General features: G+C 55.6%; 1 protein-coding gene across 1 annotated transcript in view; it reads left to right on the top strand.

Moving 5' to 3' along the window:
- The window catches only part of LOC144734473 (glypican-5-like), a 74,314-nt gene continuing 50,009 nt past the window's right edge, over window positions 1-24,305 (top strand). The window contains exons 1-2 of the mRNA XM_078616673.1: window positions 1-1,160; window positions 20,565-20,726. Coding sequence (XP_078472799.1) covers window positions 980-1,160; window positions 20,565-20,726 — 343 coding nt within the window. The 5' untranslated portion in view covers window positions 1-979. The remainder of the gene's footprint in view (window positions 1,161-20,564; window positions 20,727-24,305) is intronic.

The following is a 24,305-nucleotide window of genomic DNA, read 5'->3' on the forward strand; positions in this document are numbered from 1 at the left end:
CTGTGAGGCTCCACCTCACCCCTCTCCTCCTCCTGCCCCTCCTGCCCACACTGCGCTGTGAGGCTCCACCTCACCCCCACCTCCTGCTCCTGCTCCACGCCCGAGTGGCGGCGTGGAGACTTCGCGTGCAGCAGCAGCGGCAGCAGCAGCAGCAGGAGGAGGAGGGTCCCTGACGCCGCCAGCCATGGGCTGTCCACACGTGGCGGGGAACAGGGCGAGGATCTCAGCGCCCCGCTCAGCACCTGCACGCGTTCACCTGGGGCCGGCGAGGCCAGTGAGTGTCCACCACCACAGCAGTGATTGTCCACCACAGTGAGTGTCCACCACAGTGAGCGTCCACCACCACCACAGTGAGTGTCCACCACCACCACCACAGCAGTGAGTGTCCATCACAGCAGTAATAGTCCAGCGCTGTTGGAGTGGCGTGAAACGTTCTGACCCGCCTCTACCGGACATCTGTGAAAAAAGAGCTTTACAGCTCATCGGATTCCACCACCAGCACCAACAGCAGCAGCACCACCAGCACCACAAGCACCAGCACCACCACAAGCACCACCACCAACACCACCAGCACCAACAGCAGCAGCACCACCACAAGCACCAGCACCACCAGCACCACCACAAGCACCACCACCAGCACCAACAGCAGCAGCACCACCACCAGCACCACCACCACCAGCACCACCACAAGCACCACCACCAACACCACTAGCACCACCAGCACCAGCAGCACCACCAGCACCACCACCAACACCACCACAAGCACCACCAGCACCACCAGCACCAACAGCAGCAGCACCACCACCAGCACCACCACCACCAGTACCACCACAAGCACCAGCAGCACCACCACCACCAACACCACCACAAGCACCAGCAGCACCACCAGCACCACCAGCAGCACCGTCGTTCGCCCTGCTCCTCTCACCGGGAAGATCGATCGGGACACGGGGGATCTCTCCGTGAACCTCGGGCGCCAATGGAGCTCCGCGCCCTGCTGCCCCTGCTGCTGCCCCTGCTGCTGCTCCTGCTGCTGCTGCCGGGGACCCCCACGGCGGCCAGGGGCCCCCAGCCCCCCCCCGACTGCAGATCGGTGCGGCGAGAGTTCTCCCTACGGGAGGTGGGGCCCGAGAAGTGGGTCCCCGAAAGGGCACGCGCAGGTGAGGGACGCGGGACGCGCGGTAGTGCCAGCCTCGTGCGGTAGTGCAGTAGTAGTGTGGTAGTGCAGCAGTAGTGTAGTCGTGTCAGCAGTAGTGCGGTAGTGCAGCAGTAGTGTGGTAGTGCAGCAGTAGTGTGGTAGTGCAGCAGTAGTGTAGTAGTATCAGCAGTAGTGTGGTAGTGCAGCAGTAGTGTAGTAGTGTCAGCAGTAGTGTAGTAGTGTCAGCAGTAGTGTAGTAGTATCAGCAGTAGTGTGGTAGTGCAGCAGTAGTGTGCTAGTGCAGCAGTAGTGTGGTAGTGCAGCAGTAGTGTGGTAGTGTCAGCAGTAGTGTAGTAGTGCAGCAGTAGTGTAGTAGTATCAGCAGTAGTCTGGTAGTGCAGCAGTAGTGTAGTAGTGCAGCAGTAGTGTAGTAGTATCAGCAGTAGTCTGGTAGTGCAGCAGTAGTGTGGTAGTGCAGCAGTAGTGTAGTAGTATCAGCAGTAGTCTGGTAGTGCAGCAGTAGTGTGGTAGTGCAGCAGTAGTGTAGTAGTATCAGCAGTAGTCTGGTAGTGCAGCAGTAGTGTGGTAGTGCAGCAGTAGTGTAGTAGTATCAGCAGTAGTGCGGTAGTGCAGCAGTAGTGTGGTAGTGTCAGCAGTAGTGTAGTAGTGCAGCAGTAGTGTGGTAGTGCAGCAGTAGTGTAGAAGTGTCAGCAGTAGTGTGGTAGTGTAGCAGTAGTGTGGTAGTGTCAGCAGTAGTGTGGTAGTGTTAGCAGTAGTGCGGTAGTGCGGTAGTGTCAGCAGTAGTGCAGCAGTAGTGCGGTAGTGCAGCAATAGTGCGGTAGTGCAGCAGTAGTGTAGTAGTGTCAGCAGTAGTGTAGTAGTGTCAGCAGTAGTGTGGTAGTGCAGCAGTAGTGCAGTAGTGCAGCAGTAGTGCGGTAGTGCAGCAGTAGTGCGGTAGTGCAGCAGTAGTGTAGTAGTGTCAGCAGTAGTGTGGTAGTGCAGCAGTAGTGTGGTAGTGTCAGCAGTAGTGTGGTAGTGTTAGCAGTAGTGTGGTAGTGTCAGCAGTAGTGCAGCAGTAGTGCGGTAGTGCAGCAGTAGTGCGGTAGTGCAGCAGTAGTGTAGTAGTGTCAGCAGTAGTATAGTAGTGTCAGCAGTAGTGTGGTAGTGCAGCAGTAGTGCGGTAGTGCGGTAGTGTGGTAGTGTCAGCTTAGTGTGGTAGTGCAACAGTAGTGCAGTAGTGCAGCAGTAGTGCAGTAGTGCAGCAGTAGTGTGGTAGTGTAGCAGTAGTGTGGTAGTGTCAGCAGTAGTGTGGTAGTGTCAGCCTCGTGCGGTAGTGTCAGCAGTAGTGTGGTAGTGCAGCAGTAGTGTAGTAGTGTTAGCCTCTTGTAGAAGTATCAGCAGTAGTGCGGTAGTGCACCAGTAGTGTGGTAGTGTCAGTCATAGTGTAGAAGTGTCAGCCTCGTGTGCTATTGTGCTGTGCTAGTAGCCACGACCACTACCAGCTGTGCGGTGCGCTACAACAGTCGTGGAGTTCATATTCTTGGTTCATTCGGTAAAGTCACGTAGGAGAGAAATAATAAAATTATAAAAATAAAACAATAAAATTCTCACGACGTTTCGATTGCAACACGAGCAATCGTCATCAGGTTTTCACACCTAATCAGGTTTTCACACCTAATGATGATTGCTTGTGTTGCAATCGAAACGTCGTGAGAATTGTATTGTTTAATTTTTATTATTTTATTATTTCCCTTCTACGTGACTTTACCGAAAGAACCAAGAATATGAGAGTCCCTGCAATCACGAAAGCTTTAAATCGAAATTTAAGTCGTGGAGTTGTTGACGCTGGGTCCCGGCACCAGGACGTGGACTTTCCCCCGGTGGGAATGGCGTTATTATGATTAGTGTTGTTGTTGTGTTGCGGCACTCGATTCGCGTGTTGTGCAGTTCACGTTTTATTGTGTGACACCTCGACCCTGCCGGTCAGAGGGGTGACACCGTGGGGTGACACCGTGGGGGTGGGGAGTGAGGTAAGTGGCGTGGAAAGTGAGGTGGGTGAGGTGAGAGGGGTGGGTGAGGTGAGTGAGGTGAGTGGCGTGGGGAGTGAGGTGGGTGAGGTGAGGAATGAGGTGGGTGAGGTGGGTGAGGTGAGAGGGGTGGGTGAGGTGAGTGAGGTGAGTGGCGTGGGGAGTGAGGTGGGTGAGGTGAGAGGGTGAGGTGGGTGAGGTGGATGAGGTGAGGAATGAGGTGGGTGAGGTGAGTGAGGTGAGTGGGTGAGGTGGGTGAGGTGGATGAGGTGAGGAATGAGGTGGGTGAGGTGAGTGAGGTGAGTGGGTGAGGTGGGTGAGGTGGATGAGGTGAGGAATGAGGTGGGTGAGGTGAGCGAGTGTGGACCAGTTCCCACGTGTGGTGGAGGAATCGGCGAGCGCCGCTCACGGCAACGGTAGCCATGGCAGCAGCGCCGGTGGGCGAGCGAGCCGCAGTGCATCGGTCGAGTGTTGCATCATCAATCAACCCTGCCGGCTTCTTGCGGGGACTCCTCCACTTACGAACGAGTTGCGTTCTGTCCGTAAGTCGATGTGTTCGTAAGTCCAACTTTTACTCCTGTCGATTCCAAACGTGTTGTACGGCGTGTACACTAAACACGGGGAATGGATTTAAAAGTTGTATAATCTTTCCTGTAGATGTAGATGCCACTGGTTCTTCACCGTCTGTAGATGTAGATGCCACTGGTTATTCACGCTCTGTAGATGTAGATGCCACTGGTTATTCACGTGCTGTAGATGTAGATGCCACTGGTTATTCACGTGCTGTAGATGTAGATGCCACTGGTTCTTCACGTTCTGTAGATGTAGATGCCACTGGTTCTTCACGTTCTGTAGATGTAGATGCCACTGGTTCTTCACGTTCTGCAGATGTAGATGCCACTGGTTCTTCACGTTTTGTTGATGTAGGTGCCACTGGTTCTTCGCGTTCCGTAGATGTAGATGCTACTGGTTCTTCACGTTCCGTAGACGTAGATGCTACTGGTTCTTCACGTTCTGTAGACGTAGATGCTACTGGTTCTTCACGTTCTGTAGATGTAGATGTCACTGGTTCTTCATGTTCTGTAGATATAGATGCCACCGCCGCTATCTATTGAGCGGCGGTTGAACTTACGACTCTTCGTCCGAACAGGCAACTGGACATCGGGACAGGTTTGTGCGTACCTCTGAAAGTTCGTTAGTCGAAAGTTCGCAAGTCGGATGAGTCCCTGTAACGATCTGGCGATACTGGGCTGCCGTTGGCAGTGATAGCGCCAACGGCAGCCCAAGTAACAGCTACAGTCATACCTCGATATGCGTTTATTCGATAAACGAAGTCTACGAACTTTGGATTTCTTTAAACAGTTTTTTTTACATAGAAAGCTAAATTAAAGCAATATAATAAATATATACACTACATTCAATAATTCGTCGATCTATAGCACTGTTATATATGTAGTGGTGGTATTGACGTGCGCCGACTGTGACAGTGATGGATCACGGGGCGGCGCGGGGTGCGGGGTTGGGCACGCGTTGTGGGCGTGGTGTGGACGCGCGCGCCGGGAGTGACAGATGACGGGGCGGCGCGGAGTGAGTGGTGAGGCACGATGAGATGTGGGAAAAGAGGATCGTAGCCAGCGCCCGGCGATTGGTCGAATAAGTGGGTGCTCGCAGCGACGTCCGCAGGTGGGGTATAAAGGGGGACGCGCGAGAGCACTCGGGGAGAGTTACCCAGTTGAAGACCCGAAGACGGAGCTGAAGAGTTAGTCGCCGAGTAGCTAAGTGGATGTTGGTCATCCGAGTAGCTCAGTGGGCGTTAGTCGCCAAGTAGCTAAGTGGGTGGTTGTCACCCGAGTACTAAGTGGATGTTGGTCATCCGAGTAGCTCAGTGGGCGTTAGTCGCCAAGTAGCTAAGTGGGTGTTTGTCACCCGAGATACAAAGTAGGTGTTAGTCACCTGTAACCAAGTTTGATAAAATAAAGAGTGTGTTACCCGTGAAGTCGTCTCCCGCCGAGTTACTACACTACAACTGGCGTCAGAAGTAAACCTGTCTTCAAGAAGTATGGACACAAGGAAGACTACCCGTACCCACGAGCGAGGTCGGGATGACGACGGCGTACCGGGGACACCGACCTCGGGAGTAGAGGACGAGGAGTTGCCGCCGATGCAGCACTTCGCGGTGATGGCCGACGCTCCGCTTGCCTCCGACACCAGCCTCCAGGACGCGCACTCCCGGTTGGCGGAGTTGCTACTCGCCGCCGCCGCTGTCTTGGCCGACATCTCCGTTCCGGCGAGCGGAAAAACGGCTGCGGGGGTCGTGGAGGAAGCGACGTTGGAGGATTCCCGCCAAAAGGCGCTTCGCGCCAAAAGTCTGGAAGTTGCCGCCGTTTTTGGGGGGCCGCCACCGATTGGCGGGAAAGACGGACGCCACGTGGCCGGACACCTCCGCGCAGCGCAGCCCACGTCATCAGCGCGCGCCGGAGCCCTCCATTTTGCGCCTGACAACCGAGCCGACATTTTACACAACTCCAGCGGAGCGCGGGAAAATCTCTCCGACGTCGACGACGATCGGGTCCTCCAGCAAAGATTGCCCGCGCTGTCGGCGTTCAAGGCGGATGGGGGCGACTGGGGAGCCTTCCAACGAAGGTTCCTCGCTCATCAGGAGATGTCGGGGTGGTCCGACACCACTGCCCTGCGTGCGTTGCCAGCGATGCTTGACGACGACGCGCTTGCAGCCTTCACATCTGCTGCAAGGTCGTCCCGCTCTACGCTCCAGGCCGCACTACACCTGATGGCGAAGGTGTTCGGGCCGCCCTCCACGTGTCGCCACCAGTTCTACGATCGGCGGAAGGTGGCTGGGGAAACGACGCTAGCCTACCGCACGGCACTACTCGCCTTGGCGGACGCAGCTTTTCCCCGCATGGATAAGGAGGGGAAGGACGCCATGGTGACGGAGCAGCTGCTGGTGTTGGCCCACGAGTTGGGGGTCCCCATCAACGTGGCAGACGAGATGGAGATCTGCTCCCTGGCGATCGCCACGAGCATTCACGCGTACGAGGTCCTCAAACGCAAGCCGGGGGTCGTCTGCAAATGGCCGGGGAACGCGGCACTGGCCGCCACGATCGCCGAACCTCAGCCAGCTGCGGTGCAGGAGCAGGCCTTCGCTGCATCGCGTCCGGGGGAGTGGAGAACGGGAGGTCGTTCGCCCACACGTTCGCCCCGCAAGCTGGAGCAACCGAAACCTACGACGTCCGTCGTCTGCTACAACTGCGGCCTTCGGGGTCACGTCGCAGCCGGGTGCCGGGCCCCGCGTCAGCGCGCCGCAGGACCACGTCGGGACGACGACCAGGGCCACAAGTCATCCCAACAAAACCCGGCAAGTCGCGGCACCTCACACGTTCGGTCCACAAACACGGCACATTCGGGTCGCCGCTTCGCGGTGGGGGGTTCGCGGCTGGGTGCCGGGGGTTCAATTCGGCGAGGGGGGTCCGTACGCGGCCCGCAAGCAGTCGAGTGGTCCGAATTGGCCCACAGGATCGTGGCTGCGTCAGCCGGGTCGTCCGTGGTAACGGGGTTCATTGACGGGGTTGAGGTCCGGGTGCTTGTTGACACGGGTGCGTCGGCCACCATCATCTCGGACCTTATTTATAACATTCTTCCCGTCCAAAGTAGACCCCTTCTGCCAGTAGACGTGCCATTTTATGCGGCGAATGGGGGATCCCTGGGGATCATCGGCCAGATTCGGGCGACTATTTGCATTGGTGACATTAAATTAGCGGGCCCTATTTTTGTATCATCATCGCTGGCCGTTCCCTGTTTGCTAGGTACGGACTTTTTGTCAAAAATGCCCATCAAAATTCTTATAGATCAGGCCTGCATAGAGCTTCCGTCAGGTCGGCGGGTTGCCTTCTTGTCGAGCCCTATCAAAGTGCGCACGGTTTGTGCGACGGTGCAGGCGCTGGCGACTCACACTGTACGGGTGCCCCCGGGATCGCAAATGTTAGTACCCCTTCGGTTCAGGAAGCCACTCGAGGTGGGTGCGGAGGCACAGGGGGTGCTGTTGGGGCCGTCAAACAGAGCCAGTAAGGGCCTCGACTTAGCGGTTGCTCAAACCATGGTGAAAGGGGACAGTGAGCCGTTCGTAATGGTCCTGAATACGGGGTCGCGGCCGGCCGTAATTGCGCAGGGAACGGTGCTGGCTCACGCCGCGCCGCTACCCGTTGAGGAACGGCTCGTGGCTCAAGCAGATTTTACTGTCGAGTCGCATCCTCAAAGTGATGAGGGGACTGAGTGGTTGGACTCGCTGTGTGCGGGTTCTGCTAACTTGTCCGGGGTGCAATTGGGAGCATTGAGGGGTTTGCTCATCGAGTTTGCTGACGTGTTCAGCAAACATAAGTACGATATCGGCTGCACTGACCTGTTGCGCCACCACATAGCTACAGGGGACGCGGCCCCTATTCGTCAGAATCCCTTCCGGCTCAGCCCGGCCGAGAAGGAACATGTGCAATCGGCGGTTAATGATATGTTGGCGGCCGATATCATTTCGCCCTCTTCTAGTCCGTGGGGTGCTCCTATTGTCCTAGTAAAGAAACAGGACGGGTCCTTGCGGTTTTGTGTCGATTTCCGCCGCTTAAACAAAATCTCGATGGCGGATGCGTATCCGCTCCCCAGGATGGATGAGTCGCTGGATGCCTTGGCGGGAGCGCAGTTTTTTTCCACACTCGATCTGCTTTCTGGATTTTGGCAATTGCCACTCGATAACGAGTCAAAACCTAAAACTGCTTTCCGGACACCTGGGGGCCTATTTGAATTCAACCGTTTGCCCATGGGCTTACATTCCGCTCCCGCCACGTTCCAGAGACTCATGGAATTGGTTTTGTCGGGCCTCCAATGGGATACCTGTTTGATTTATCTTGACGATATTATCGTCTTTAGTCGGACTTTCGAGGAGCACCTCCAGCGACTGAGAGCGGTGTTCCTCAGGATGCGTTCCGCTAAGCTTAAATTTAAACCGGCTAAATGTTTTCTGCTTCGGGAATTGGTCAGGTATTTGGGCCATATCGTGAGTCATTCAGGGATCTCGACGGACCCTGCTAAGACGCATTGCGTCAGCTCATGGCCAACGCCAACCTCGGTCACGGAGGTTCGTAGTTTCATTGGTTTTGCCTCCTATTACCGTCGTTTTGTCAAGCAATTTGCCACCATAGCCAAGCCCCTGCACGCTTTGACGGCTAAGGGTGTGAGGTTTCACTGGGGGGCGGAGGAGGAGGCTGCGTTCTGCTCCCTCCGTGACGCTTTGGTGCAGGCTCCCCCCTTGTGTTACCCCGATTTCACACAACCGTTTTTGCTTGACACGGACGCCAGCAATACGGGTATCGGGGGGGTGCTCTCACAGTTGGTCGGGGGGGTTGAACGGGTGGTCGCCTACGGTAGTAGGGTTCTTTCCCCCGCAGAACAACGCTATTGCGTAACTCGTCGTGAATTGTTAGCCATTGTGTTTTTTACACAGCAATTCAGGCCGTATCTTTACGGCCGTCATTTTACGGTCCGGACGGACCATGCGGCTCTACAATACGCTATGCGCGTGGCACAGCCATCGGGCCAATTGTCCCGATGGTTGGAGGTCCTTAAAGACTACCAATTCACGACGATTTACCGCAAGGGGTTGCGGCACTCAAACGCGGACGCCTTGTCGCGGTTGCCGCCGTGCACGGACTGCACATGTTTGTTGGGATCAGCGCGGTGCAAACCCCCGGTCGCCGGCACCCCGGGAGTTGCGCTCGCCGCCACTGACACCCCGGGAGAGGACGCCCCCACGGGGAGGGATTCGCTGTTGTCGTTGCCCCTCATTGAGTGGGGCCGCCTCCAGATGTCCGACAGCTCCCTACTTACGCTGCGTCGGAAAGTTGGCGCTCCCGAAGAAGGGGAGGCGCGGGTCGGTTCCTGGGTGTGCAGACAGGGCCTTTTGATGAGGTGGGACAACATGTCCCGGCGTCACGTGCTCGTTGTGCCTGTTGCTATGCGGGGTAGGGTTGTTCTGGCAGCTCATGAACAGCTCATGCATCTGGGTTTTCACAAAACGCTCGCCCTAATCCAGCGAGACTATTATTGGCCGGGGATGGGTAACGACGTGGCGAATATTCTTAAGGGATGCGTAGGGTGCGCCAAAAGGAAACCGCCACCATTGGCAGCTAATCCACCGCTGCAATCCATTCAGGTTTCGCGTATAAACGAATTGGTAGCGTTGGACATCTTGGGGCCCTTTCCGGTTACACCAAGGGGAAATAGGTTCCTGCTGGTTGGCGTGGAATACTTCACCCGATGGCCTATGGCATGGCCGCTCGCCAACCAGTCGGCTGCGGCGGTGGCGGACGCCTTTGTCCAGGGTTATGTGTTGGACAAGGGCGCCCCCGAACGCTTGCTGACGGATCAAGGGAAGAATTTTTCGAGCGTTTTGTTGCGCGAGGTGTGCGACCTGTTGGGTACAAAGAAAGTGCGTACTTCCCCCTACCACCCGCAGACTGACGGGATGGTTGAGCGTCTGAACAGGACGATTACGTCTATGTTGTGCCAGCAGGTCTGCGACGATCAGGTTGATTGGGACTTACAGGTGCCGGGGGTACTCGCGGCCTATCGAATGGCCCCTCATGCGGCGACGGGGTTTTCCCCATTTTTTCTTATGTATGGGCGGGAGGCCGATCCGGCCATGGACGTCCAACTGGGGATTTCCCAGCCACGTGCAAAATCTAAATTGGCAGACCACATCAAATTTAATATCGCCAAATTGACTGAAGCGCGCGAGGCGGCAACGTTGAATTCGCGGTCGCGGCAAATTGCAAACGAGAAATTGCATGAGCGGAGGGTGCATACGCATGATTGGAAACCAGGCGATAAGGCCTGGCTGCATTGTCCACATGCACCGTTGGCTACGTCCCCCAAGTTGTTGAGACCTTGGAGGGGACCGGTGGAAATTGTGCGGGTTGCACGACCCCAGAGTATACAGATTAAATGGGGGAAACGCCGTTGGTATGTGCACCCCTCCCGACTGAAGCCCTATGCGGCACCGTGTGACCCCGTTCTGTGCCGTGACGACCGGGCGTGTGATGTGACCGTCGACTCGGGGAGGGAGGTGTCGCAGGCTGATCCTCACGTGTCTCCACCTGACCCACCCCCAGGTGCCTCGGGCTTGACGGCTGCTGACCGTCGAGAGCCTGAACCCCGGGGCACGCACGAGTCCTCGGTGCCTGGCCGATGTCTTCCTGAACCGCCGGCACCACCGGACGTTCAACCGCGTCTGGTGCCGTACGACGGACCGGCAAGGCGGACTCGGGCTAGGTCTCAACAATTTTCATGAAGACGGTTTTTTTGCTCTACACCGAGCTCGCCCGGTGTTCCCCTCTGCCGGGGTAATGTCCCGTTGTAGGGACGCTCGGAAGAAAAGGGGACACTGCACGAGTCGAAAGAAAAAAAAAAATTTCCATTTATTTTTTTTGTATACACATTGCTATTGTCACTCGCCGGTTTGTATATATTGTTCTATTGTCGCGGTGGCATTGGTTGAGGGTTGCGGATGGTAGTGTTCGCGTCGTGTTGTGTTGTTAGCTTAGTTGTTGTTCTTGTTGTTGTGTTGTGTTACGGGGCACACAGGGGGGGTTTGTATATTTTTATAGCAGCCGGGGCGGCTGCGAGCTATGTGGTAGGGGGTGATGTAGTGGTGGTATTGACGTGCGCCGACTGTGACAGTGATGGATCACGGGGCGGCGCGGGGTGCGGGGTTGGGCACGCGTTGTGGGCGTGGTGTGGACGCGCGCGCCGGGAGTGACAGATGACGGGGCGGCGCGGAGTGAGTGGTGAGGCACGATGAGATGTGGGAAAAGAGGATCGTAGCCAGCGCCCGGCGATTGGTCGAATAAGTGGGTGCTCGCAGCGACGTCCGCAGGTGGGGTATAAAGGGGGACGCGCGAGAGCACTCGGGGAGAGTTACCCAGTTGAAGACCCGAAGACGGAGCTGAAGAGTTAGTCGCCGAGTAGCTAAGTGGATGTTGGTCATCCGAGTAGCTCAGTGGGCGTTAGTCGCCAAGTAGCTAAGTGGGTGGTTGTCACCCGAGTACTAAGTGGATGTTGGTCATCCGAGTAGCTCAGTGGGCGTTAGTCGCCAAGTAGCTAAGTGGGTGTTTGTCACCCGAGATACAAAGTAGGTGTTAGTCACCTGTAACCAAGTTTGATAAAATAAAGAGTGTGTTACCCGTGAAGTCGTCTCCCGCCGAGTTACTACACTACATATATAAGAATAAAATTAGGTTTCTTCGCTGTTTCTTTTATTAGTGCCATTTTTTATTTTAATACTGTACAGTATAAAATAGAATGTTATTTTCAATATAAATTGTCGTTGTTTACAATATGAATTTATAAGTTACTGTGTTTGCAGTATGACATGGTAAGTTACGAAGGCTGGGAAGGCATCCTCATGGTGCCAATGTGTATACGTTATTCAATATACCAAGTTTCAAAGTGCGAACGAAGCTCCAGGAAGGCATCTGCTCGCTCGAGCGAGGCGTGACTGTGGCGTTGACGGATGGGCAGAGTTTGTTCCGAGCGCTTTAGGTTGGACTCATCCGATAGTGAATTTGAGTAGCAGCTTGGCGCCGTGGTGGCCCGGAGATGTTAACTACCTCGCCTGGTGTACAGGAGGTCGTGGGTTCGATACCGACCCGGACGCCTGCTGCTGTGTATTTAGAGTTTGCGTGTCTCTCTCTCATCATCATCATCATCACGGTGGCTATGAGATGTTAACTACCTCGCCTGGTGTACAGGAGGTCGTGGGTTTGATCCCGACCCTGACGCCTGCTGCTGTATATTTGGAGTTTGCGTGTCTCTCTCTCTCTCCCCGTGGTCGCGTGGATTTTTCTCCGGGTCCTCCGGTTTCCCCCTCCACATTTAGAATCGACGTCACGCGCTGAGAGTGTTTGGCTGCTGCTCGACATTCCCACGTGGTGATGATGATAAGCCACTTCGTGCAGATATCATTGCGATCGCCAGATCGCTTCTGAAGAAGGACTAATAGCTCAGTGGCGCTTACCTGGTAAAATAAAATTTTAAAAAGTTCAGTGCGTTAGTTAGTTCCTCCCAGATGTGTAGTTCAAGTTGATTTAGTTTTAACAGGGGTCAGAAGTCAAGAGAGCAGGACAGAGAGAGAGAGAACGTGGCATTGACACGAGTCAGGAACACAACACAAAGGTGACTCAGCGCATCGCCTGCACACAACCATCCGTCTGCCAGTAAGGGGGCTGGCAGGGGAGTGGGTAATGATTGCTGCGCTTTGTGTATCATCCCAGCCGAGTCAATTGCAGCGTCGTCACTTTTGGACTTGGCTAATTTGGCCTCCTATTGCGACTGACCTCTGAGCGTCTTTTCGCGGTCACTGTGAAGCAGACGACGCGCGTTGCAATGATTACTACTACGACTGCTGATGCTGCTGCTACGGTGATTACGCACCGCAGTAATAACCAGGGGTGGCCGCTGGAGTCGAACCGCGAACCTCTTGCAACAGCGTCGCGAGGCTCGTGTTCACATCCGCGGCACTCTGCGTTGTGTGTGATCGCACAAGGCGCACGCGCCCCGTGCGTGCATCAATCTTCACGTGCGTGTGAGCGGGGAGCGGTGGCGCGGCGGTTAGCGCGCCGCGCTACGAACCCGGCGACCCCGAGTTCGATTCCCGCTCACGGCCAACACCGGTGACGATGATCGGAACCGGTCCTGGGCCTCCCCTAGGTCGACTCAGCCTCAAATGAGTACTTGATGCGGTGTGTGAACATCGCCACTGTGGGGAGACAAAGGCGACCGGGCGTGGTGTTGGCCACCCACACCCTCGTGTTCATAGGCGCTACTTGCCAACAGCACTTTGCTCAACACTCTGTTGAGGCTGCAAGGGGAAGCTTTGTCTCTATTTGGGGAGTGGTAGTGTGGTGGTTTTAGCGCACTGCGCCGATGAACCTGGAGTCTCGAGTTCTATTGCCAATCACGGCGGATATTTAAAACCGGTACTGGGCCTCCCCAAGGTCGACTCGGCCTTAAGTGAGTACTACACCTGGTGAGGCGTGTGTGTGTGTAAGCATCAGTACCGGGACAGACAAAGGCGGCCGGCCGTGGTGCTGGTTACACCAACACCCTCATAGGTGCTACTCGCTAACAGCACTTTCCCCAACAGCCTGCGCAGGCTGCACAGGGGATCTTTGTCTTGTGTGTGTGTGTACAGACGCAGTGTGGGGGGGGTGCAGGCAAAAGCTCAGAGCTAAAATCAACGTTGGTACTAAAGGGAAACTCGCGGCATATTTCCTTTCACATTTTGCCGCTGCAAATTTAGGGGTGGGGGGGGGCAATGAGAAAGAGAAGCACTCGCGCATTCCATACTTCAGTGCACCGCGTGTTTGAGAGGCAGTGCTGCGCCTGGAGAGTCGTGCCGCGCCGTCGAAGTGACATTGCGTGCGACGGCGAGTTAAATCAACAGAGCTCACGGGGCGGGGAGGCGCTGGAGTGATGCCGGAGCGATAGAGGCGCTCGCCGTTTGTTGCAGAGGCTAGCGGTGGTAATCCGGCAGGCCGCCCTGGTTATCACTCCGTGTAATCGTGCACGCAAAGTGCTGTGGCCCGTCTGCTTCAGTCGGTGGACGTCAAAGAGTCAAAACGAGGAGGCCACTGCGTGGCATGGCACCACGTTTGCAAAATCGCTCTGCAAGTTACTCGCTTGGACTTACACCGCAGCAACATCGCACTCCCTACTCGCAGACTCCATCCATCTGTGACACACAGCGCCTTTATTCGTGACAGGCCTGGGAAGCGCGTCTACATTGAGCTGCGTTCGGCCGGTTAAGCGGGAGGAATGTATCCGAAGTACCGTTAAGAATCTCTATTAAATATTTACTTAAAGCTTTCGTGACTGGAGAAATACATATTCTATGGGTCTTTCGGTAAAGCCACGTAGATAGAACAATTATAAAAAAAATATCACGACGTTTCGATCGCAACACGACCACTCGTCTTCAGGTGAGAGAGGATTGCTCCTGTTGCGATGGAAACGTCGTGATGATTTTATTATTTTTCTACCTCCGTGGCTTCACCGAAGACCCATAGAATACGATCTCTATTGAGTCACGAGGTGTGCGGAGCGCCCGGAGAAAGCCGCCACAGCGCCTCCCATCCCATTCAGACGGAGCCGACAGAGGCGAGTCGGCGGCCCCACAGGGCCCGTGCCACCCACCGACCCCGGTCTCTCCGCCGGCTCCGCGGGTCGCTGCATCGCGGCCGGTAGCCACCGGCGCCATCCCAGGGGGAGGAGGAGGCGCAGAGGTCGCAAACGGGTTTTGATTCCTTACCCGTACCCGTACCCGGCCGCACCAGGGTCGCAAACGGGTACCCGTACCCGGCCGTACCCGTACCCTACCCGTACCCGTACCCGGCCGGGTACGGATAGGGTACGGGTATCGGGTACCTGATTTCAACCTCTGGGATGAAGCCATGCTGCAGGCGCGGGTGGGTTGATTCTAGGAACTTGAATTGTGAGAAGAGACAAGACGTTGGGAAATGAGTAACAAACGGTTACTCACCAGTGACTCACGGCCTACCCGTACCCGTGTAGCCGGGTATCGGGTAGGGTACGGGTATCAGGTACCCGGTTGCGACCTCTGAGGAAGGAGGCACGCGCCCTCGTCGCCGGGGCCGATGAGTTCACGGGCAGCGACCCAAATCATCAGCGGGACGAGGCTTTGTCACGGCTCGACTCTGGCGCGTGAGCGCGCGCGGGTGAACGGGGTCACTGGCGGTGACCCTGACACGGGGGGAGGGCGACGGCGTTGGGGTTCCACGCGGAGGGATGTTCTGGGAACACCGCACGAAGCGATCGTTCGCGTGGCGGCGGAGACAGTGGGACACGTCACGGCATTTCGAGGACGCGGGCTCGCAGAAAAGCGACTGTCTCTTCTCAGCCACACTGCGTGAAGCCATCACGCGCAACAACCACTCACTCACCCACTCACTCACCCACTCACTCTCACACCCATTCACACGCCTATTCACTCATTCACTCACTCACCCACTCATTCTCACACCCATTCACTCATTCACCCACTCACTCACACCCATTCCCTCACTCATCCACTAACTCACCCACTCACTCTCACACCCATTCACACGCCGATTCATTTATTCACTCACTCACTCACCCACTCACTCACCCACTCACTCTCACACTCATTCACAGGCCGATTCACACACTCACTCACCCACACACGCACTCACTCACTCACCCACTCCCCCCACCCACTCACCTATTCATGCACTGGCTGACTCAATTACCCACTCACTCACTCACTCAAACACTGACTCACCCATCCCCTCACCCATTTAATAACTCACCATTCACTCACCAACTCACTCACCCACCCAACCACCACACTTGCAGATTACAACATTTATCTATCGCTGCTTATTCCCTCTCAATGTCTCTGTTCCTGAGAGCGCATGAGAGTCTCGCTCTCCACCGCCACGTGTCTCACTCTCACTCGAGAAGGCGTCTGCCGAACGCAGCACTTGCCCAGCAAGTCCGTCCGGGCCTTTGTCTGTGCAGGTGTGCGTGACGGGGCGTGCGTGCGTGTGTTTGTGTTTGTGTGTTTAGTGTGGGGAGCGGCAGTGTAGCGGTTAGCGCGACGAACCCGGGGCGGGCCCGAGTTCAACTCTCGCTCAGGGCCAACACCAACTGACGATTATCTGAACCGGTCCTGGATCTCCCCTAGGTCAACTCAGCCTCAAACCAGTTCCTGGAGCAGCGTGTAAACATCGCCACTGGGGAGACAAAGGCGACCGGGCATTGGGCTGGCCACCCACCCCCTCGTGTGCTGTGCCGGCCTTCATAGGCGCTACTCGCTAACAGCACTTGCCCCTACAGTTTGTCGAGGCTACACGGTGGTGGGGGAGGGTGTCTTTGTCTTTGTGTCTAGCCTGGTCTGTGTACATATCTACAGGCTCGGGTTACCCCCCAGATTCCTGCCTTTCTGACGGAAGCTTCAACGCGGCCACAGTCCTAATATCGTAAGGAAGAGCATTCCAGACGGCCACAGAAGTGCATCTGAAAGCGCCGTGCGATGCAGTGACCGCCGTCTTTGTTCCGTGGTTAGTCAAAAGCCGCTGCTGCGAGGATGGGAAGAGCTCATTCATACGACGCTGATGAAAACTTTGTTTGGGACTGGTGGTCGGTGTTGACTGCACAGCGGGTGCGGGATCGGAAAAGTTGTAATAGAGAAGAGTGGAACAACACGTGCATTGTATTGAGCAAGGTGATCAGTGTACGAGCTTCGGGAAAAGGTGGAATTCCAAAGTCGATCGGTGCGACGGAAGAAGCAGAAAGAGGAGTGTTGTGACCTGCAGTGTGATGAGTGGGTGGGTGAGTGGGTGAGTGGGTGAGTGAGTGGGTGAGTGGGTGAGTGTGTTGTTGTGACCTGCAGTGTGGTGAGTGAGTGGGTGAGTGGGTGAGTGTGTTGTTGTGACATGCAGTGTGGTGAGTGAGTGGGTGAGTGATTGAGTGTGTTGTTGTGACCTGCAGTGTGGTGAGTGGGTGGGTGAGTGGGTGAGTGTGTTGTTGTGACATGCAGTGTGGTGAGTGAGTGGGTGAGTGTGTTGTTGTGACCTGCAGTGTGATGAGTGGGGGAGTGGGTGGGTGGGTGAATGAGTGAGTGGGTGAGTGGGTGAGTGTGTTGTTGTGACCTGCAGTGTGGTGAGTGGGTGGGTGAGTGGGTGAGTGTGTTGTTGTGACATGCAATGTGGTGAGTGAGTGGGTGAGTGGGTGAGTGTGTTGTTGTGACCTGCAGTGTGGTGAGTGGGTGAGTGGGTGGGTGGGTGAGTGGGTGGGTGAATAATTGGATGAGTGTTATTGTGATCTGCAGTGTGATGAGTGGATGAGTGGGTGGGTGGGTGAGTGGGGATCTGCAGCGTGGTAGTTAAACACAGTGTGGGCGAGACAACCCAGTCAGTGTCTGCTAGACCGAGTCCTCAACACGGGTGGGGAAATCAATTAGTGAAATTCTCGGCAGCAGTCACCGTGGCAGTAGTTGCGATAGATGAGTGAAACGGCGGCGACTGATCGCCGGTGAGCGCGTGAGTTAGTGGAGTGAATCAGTGAGTGCTGGATCATCCATCACCCTGACTCTTGCCATACTCTTGTATTGAGTGCAGTGGGGTTGCAACTGAGTGCTCCATCACAGATATGACAGCAGAATTCCAACTTTCTTCAAAGCTCCCTTCGCCAGATTAGCAATGTAGCCCTTGCCATGTTGCTCTGCTGGTGGACTGTGGCCTTGCTGCCCGAGACGGTGGCTTGGCACTGAGACTGATTTGAGTGACAGCTCCGTTGAGCTGTGAGACGGGAAGGGAATGATCCCCGTTCGTTTGTGGGGTAAGATGTCGGTGAGTTCACAGCTCCACTCTGCGCGGGTTTATTTTCTTCACCCTAAAGGGTTTGTATTTGCTCGCAGCCAGATAGCAGTGAATGCGTCCAGTCTTGTTGGACCTTAGAAGCTGAGCAGGCATGAGCCTGGTGAGTGCTTGGGTAATGACCGAAAAATATCCCCAAAGCCCATACGCAGCCTCACGGCTATTTGAAAATCAACGAAGGTCTCCGATTGGTAGAAAGAGGCCTCCACGTTGAATGTTCGGGAGACAGACTTTTAAAGGGATCAGAGGAATCAGGTTTGAACGAGATCGATCGGAGAACAGAGAGTATCCGTTGTAGGGGAAGGACTGGGATTGTCTCAGGGAAACCCAAGAACAAGAAGGTTCCAGCAAAGGGACCCGATGAATTTAAAAGGGGAGAGAGAGAGAAAGCACGAGGAGGAGTGGGGACGTTGGCAGGAAGTGACAAGCTGGAGACGGCGCGACGCCTCGGGCCCCGTATCGTGGCTGCGTCCCCATAAAGTGCCTCTCACCACGTGGTCGTCGTCGTCGTCGTCAGAGTCGCTACTCTTGGATGGGTGACCGCCATCCAAGTTATGGGTTTCCTTCGGGTTCTGCGGCCTCCTCCGGCGTGAAGCCAAAGCACTCATTGGTGGCACTGGCCAAACATCCCAGTGTATTTCTTGAGACTCGTGCTTTCCTGGACACTAATGGGTCCCTATTAAATATCCAAACCACGGCAATGGCACGCGTGTTAGCCCGTGGGAGAACACTGACATGTTAAATGTCTAATGTATTCGGCTCAAATGTGCTTAGAAAACGCGGTTGAAAATATGTAATGGGTTTACATTTTTTTTATAATGTAATAGTTCTTTAATTTTATAATGTAATTGGTTTTTCTTTTATAATGTAATGTGTTTTAAATTGTTTCTAATGTTTTTTTTCTTTCCGGTGGCAAGGTGCACAAAATCATGTGCAGCTGTTCGTCCGGCGTAGAAAGTGTTGCACGTTCACGCGTTGTTTTATTGACTTGAGGAAACGCAGAGGCATCGTGTGTGTGCATGGGGGGGGGCAAGCGGAGGGTGGGGGCAGGTGTGGAGTGGACAGCCGGGTGTAGTTACACACGGGAGGAGAACTGCAATTAGGGGACCTTTAATTCCGTCAAAGACTTCATTCTGCTTCAGCCACTTAGTTGTGTTTCATGATTACGACACCTCACGAGAGGGTCCTCTGCCGACTTTTCGCAATGGGGTGGTGGTGGGGGTCAGGATGGGGTGGTGGTGATGGGGTGGTGGTGATGGGGGTAGTGGTGGTGGTGGGGGTGATGGGGTGGTGGTGACGATCTCTCCACCTGCAATTCCTATCGCGTAATTTTGCTGAGGCGTCGCTTTTCAAAGTTTTGGAGACATTTGGACGCCGACGGCGTGCGCACGAAGGGCCACTCACTGACGCGCGACACCACGTGACCTTTCGCAGCCGCTGGAGCAAACAGACGCCCTTCTGTAGGGTGGTGGCCTGAAACGTTTCACACCGCGCACCTTCACAATACGTTTGACCCTTTCTGGCAACAAAGCAAGAGGCGTTGAGATGTTCAAACACCAAATAGAGACACTCCAACGAGGAACAACATACTGCGTTAACTACACACATCACTTGGGGTTAACACGCAAACAAGCACGTGGCTCTGCTACTATCTGGGCATTGTCCCTGAAGCTGATTGGCCTACAGCAGAGACAGCAGCGGCCTCCCTGATGGCCTCGTCCCACCGCCAGCGGCAGCCCAGAGAACGATGCCAAAAGGCGAACGCGCTCGCGCTCGGCCACGTCACCGGCCAATCAGCGATTCGCAAACCTCGGGCGCTGTGTGAGTGAGAGGCTGCGCTTGAAGGTCCTTCCCCCTCCGCCCCCCGCCACCTCCGCCCCCACCCCCTCCTCGTCCCCCCCAACTCCGCCACCCCCCCTCCGCCCCCCACCCCGTGAGCTCATGAATATTCATGAGCACGCACCTGCCCACGCACAAGGGCCAGAGGGCCCCGATGGTGCCTCGTTGACTTTCACATTTGGGCTCTGAAGTTCACGACGCCCATTTTGGCCCCGATGACACGTGAACAGGTGTAGCCTATTTAGCCTATAAATTATTAAAACTATAAAGCGTTGTTTGTCTTTGTATTTTACCAGGTAAGGCCCACTGAGCTACGTAGCGTTTTTTCAGAAACGACCTGGCCACAAATGATGGCCCAACGAAGTGGCTTATCATCACGTGGACATTCATAGCAGCCTAATACTCTAGACGCGTGTCCCTTGGGTGCCGCTGCGTCCTGATTCACGGCACACGTTCTTCTCCAGATGTCACCAATCTCCAGCTGTCACGCTTGGAAGAGCGAGCCTGTGCCCTTCACAGTAGGGAAGAGAGAGGACAGCTCCTGGGCCAGATACATCTGTCACGGTGGCGAGATGTTAACTACCTCGCCTGGTATGCAGCAGGTCGTGGGTTCGATCCCGACCCTGGCGACGCCTGTATATTTGTAGTTTGTTTGTCTCTCTCCCCGTGGTCGCGTGGATGTTTTTCCACGTCCTCCGGTTCTTCTCTCCACATTTAGAATCAACTTGCGTTTAGAGTCATGGGCTGCTACAAATTCCCACGCGTGCTAAGCCGCTTTGTCCAGCTCTCATTTGTGGCCTGGTCGCTTCTAAAAAAGATCTGTACAGCCCAGTGGTCTGAGGCGCGCGGGTAGCATCTCGCAGCATCCAGCAGCGTGCCAATGCCTTGTGTGGTGCTACTCCGAAGCGGCCGTACGACCGCCACGTTCCTACTCGCTGCGACGTAGCTCCGTTCGCTCGATCGCGTCGCAGCCAATTCCCACCCGCGTCATAAAAAAAATGCGTTCCGCGAAAGACATTGATCGCGCGATATCCAATTCGCGTTGTGGGAGAGCTGACTGAACGTGCCGCCCGCCGCGTGCAGGTGCGGAGCTGCAGGTGTGCAGCGTGCGCGGCGCCTCGTGCTGCACGCGCCGCATGGAGGACGCCTTCGCGGCGGCCGGCGCCCGCGACGCCCAGCAGCTGCTGCAGACGTCCAGCTCGCCGCTCCGCTTCCTGCTGTCCCGCACCGTCACCTCCGTGCACGGTACGACGCACCGCACCGCACCGCGGTACGCCGCCGTGCTGTTCCAAGGAGCACAGCACTGCGCCGTATTGCACCGCAGTTTGTTTTCCCCCTCCCCACCTCCGATTAGCACCGTTGCCTACGTACGGTACGAAAGAAGTTCAACGTAAACACAGCACGCCAGCGAACCGCACAACAACACCCCACACAACAACACCCTACACAACAACACCCCGTACAACAACACCCCGTACAACAACACGCCGCACTGCACTATGCCACAGCACACTCCGCAGCACCGCACGCCAACCCACAAGCCCTCGCTTGCGCTCCCGGCCCCGTGCCGAGAGCACGCGACATGACACCACGACTCCTGGCGAGGCGCTGCTGAGATGCTGAGATGGGCTCTGTGCTGTTGGCGGCGCTCTGCAATTCGCCGGCGCGTCTCGGAGGGTGCACGGGCGTACACTGAACCTCTTTCGCACCGTACGCAGCCGACCGCGCCGATCGGAGGTGCGTACGACGGAGGGGGTCGCGAGCCGGCCGCTGCGTCCGATGCCGCTCTCGTGAGCTCTGGAAGGGAGAAGGAGGCAATGGCGCTCACGCTAGCAAGCCGGACTTTTACGTGCGCGTGTGCGTCTCCGGCGCAGGGACGCGCACGCACACGCGTGCACAGACACGTAGAATCCAGCCCAGTTTCAGCTGGCAAAGCCTTGGGACGCGGCGACGCTTCCGCGTGGGGGAAACTTTGCGTTGAGTATCGTCGACTTCTCTTCCAACTCCTGGTCCTGGCGAGTTTAGCGAATGACACTCATCGGTCTCGTTGACGCGAAGCTCAAGACCCACTACTCAAGGGGCAGTCACGTGGCCCAGCAGTAGCGCTGCGTTCACCACTCGTTGCAGATTTTCACGGTTAGGATTCAGCGGCTGCCCTGGTTATCACTGCGGTTTGTTATTAACCACAATAATAATGCTACTGCTGCTACTACTGCGCACCGTCTGCTCGCAGTGGACGTGGAAGCAGTTGACGGGCAGATGCTCTTGATCCATCATCTGAGCGCGAGCCGGTTTTGCGGCAGACCCAAAACGGTGTCGTTATTCAGCCCAGGCCGTGTCGCGTGATCAGCGCGGCGCCTTCGTGATGGACTGGACGTCAAAAACAAACGTTCAGACGTCGCCCCAAAACGTTCCCTTCCCTCGGCATTCCTCGAGAAGTCGCGGAATGCGGATCTTCGGGTGCGCGCGAGCGCGCGATTTGCTCCAGTGCGACGATTTGTTTCTCCGTGAGGTTCGTATTTATAAACTTATTGCTGCCGAACTTCAGACGCGTGCATCGCAGAGCTCTCCTCCTCCGCTGCCAAACACCGCAATCAGCGGACCATCAGAGCACAGATGTTCCCCAGAAAGTTACTCAGAAGAGGGATTGGACTAGATCCAGCGGCGCTCCCGGCTCAAGATGTGCGCGTCGCTGCGCCCGCTCACTCCGCGTGCCGTGCCCGTGCCACTGGTTTGGTGGCGTGCCGCTTGGCAAGCTGATGGCAGTGCCGTTGGTGGCACGAGCGCCTCGCAGCAACAAGGGCCTGGGTTCGATTCCCAACTCCGACGCCGGAGTTTGTATGTTCTCCCCCTTGTTCCACGTGAGTTTCCTTCGGATTCTACACTTTACTCCAATAACAGAGAGCCCAGACAGCATATGTTGAACTTCTTTCGCACCCTACGTAGCCAACCGTGCTCATCGCAGGTGCGGGGGAAGGACGACAAACTAGACACACACAAGAACACCTCTCTAACTGGTATTGGCCAAACATCCCCCATGCTGAAAATGACCTGCAAATGGACTCGCTTGGAATGACACACGGCAGCAAAACTTGGCAGGACCCCCCCTGACAAAGAGGCTCGGTGAGGGTACCCTGGGTATACTAGCATAAATAATAATAATAATGATGTTGAGGCCTCACCTATTGAGGCTGCCTCAGACCACTTCAAGCAAACAGCTGCAGTCTTCATCGGGGCTGCGTCAGCGTTATTTTGCAGTCCGCAAATGTTCAGGAATCGGAACCTAACGGGAAGGTGGCATCCTCGCCATTGCCTGCTCACGAGGGTCATGCCCGTGCGGGCTGGGTCACGATGCTCGTGCGGGCAGGGTCACGCTTCAGTGACCCCTGAAGCAACGTTGCTGATTGGTCCTGAGAAACGTGGTTCTGAGTAACGTCCTCCGCCGACGTACGTGGAGTGCTGCTTCTCTCTCGCGTCTGTCCGCTCTCGGCGTGGCCACGTGTTCTGCATCCGCGCTGAACGCGAAGTGAGCGACACTTTCTAACGTAATTTTCCAAAGAACAATAATTCGTCCTAGGTGTTCTGGAACTCTTTGGCACTCTCAGATTCGTTGTTTCAAATGGAGAGGATCAACGCTGTCCTTTACGTACCACGTGTGAGCACAGCTAGCATGTGGAATCAATCATTCATTGCGATCTGACTGCGCTATTGCAAAGGCCTCTCTCCAAGGTGGCCTTTGGTAAGAAGACTGCACTTTGCAAGGCCTGCACCACCCAGGGTCTGCTCTTGCCAGGGTCTGCACTTGCCAGGGTCTGCATGCCCAGCTTGCTGTTGTTGTTGTTGTTGTTGTGTTTACCCGGAAACTACTGTGCACGGCAAGGTTACTTAACGCACACACACACGCGCATGTGTGCGTGTGTGTTGCGTGTTTACCAAGAAGGATGACAGAGTCCAGTGGCCATCAGCCAAAGCGTACGCAGGGCTGAATGACTCCAGTCAATGTTCCTTGTGTCACGGTGAAAGGGAGTCCGTGGATATTTACTGTCACTTGTGCAACAGAGACACGGGTCACTGCGGACGAGCGTAAACAACTGGGCGCGTGTTTATTGTGGAGCATTAGGGTAAGAAATCAAGTGACAGGCCATGTCTATATATATATGTAAAACAGACAATGTTTTAGTTCATCAGCTTGGGGCTTTCAAGAACAATATTGTCTCGTGCAGGGGTCGCCAACCTGCGGCTCTGGGCCGCGTGCGGTGGCTCTTTAAGGACTGCAGAGCATGGCTCTCTGAAATAAATAAAACACAATGACCCTTCCTGTTATGTGGGTTGCCCACCCCTGACCATGGGAGTTCAGTTTACCATGGGAGTCTAGTTCACCATGGGAGTTCAGTTCACCATGGGAGTCCAGTTCACCGTGGGAGTCCAGTTCACCATGGGAGTCCAGTTCACCGTGGGAGTCCAGTTCACCATGGGAGTTCAGTTTACCATGGACGTCCAGTTCACCATGGGGGTGCAGTTTACCATGGGAGTCTAGTTCACCTTGGGAGTCCAGTTCACCATGGGAGTTCAGTTTACCATGGGAGTCCAGTTCATCATGGGGGTGCAGTTTACCATGGGAGTCCAGTTCACCGTGGGAGTCCAGTTCACCATGGGAGTTCAGTTTACCATGGGAGTCCAGTTCACCATGGGGGTGCAGTTTACCATGGGAGTCCAGTTCACCATGGGAGTCCAGTTTACCGTGGGAGTCCAGTTCACCATGGGAGTCCAGTTCACCATGGGAGTTCAGTTTACCATGGGAGTCCAGTTCACCATGGGGGTGCA

The sequence above is a fragment of the Lampetra planeri genome, chromosome 51 (genome assembly GCF_965212315.1).
Source record: "Lampetra planeri chromosome 51, kcLamPlan1.2.h2, whole genome shotgun sequence".
In the NCBI taxonomy this organism is placed as follows: domain Eukaryota; kingdom Metazoa; phylum Chordata; class Hyperoartia; order Petromyzontiformes; family Petromyzontidae; genus Lampetra; species Lampetra planeri.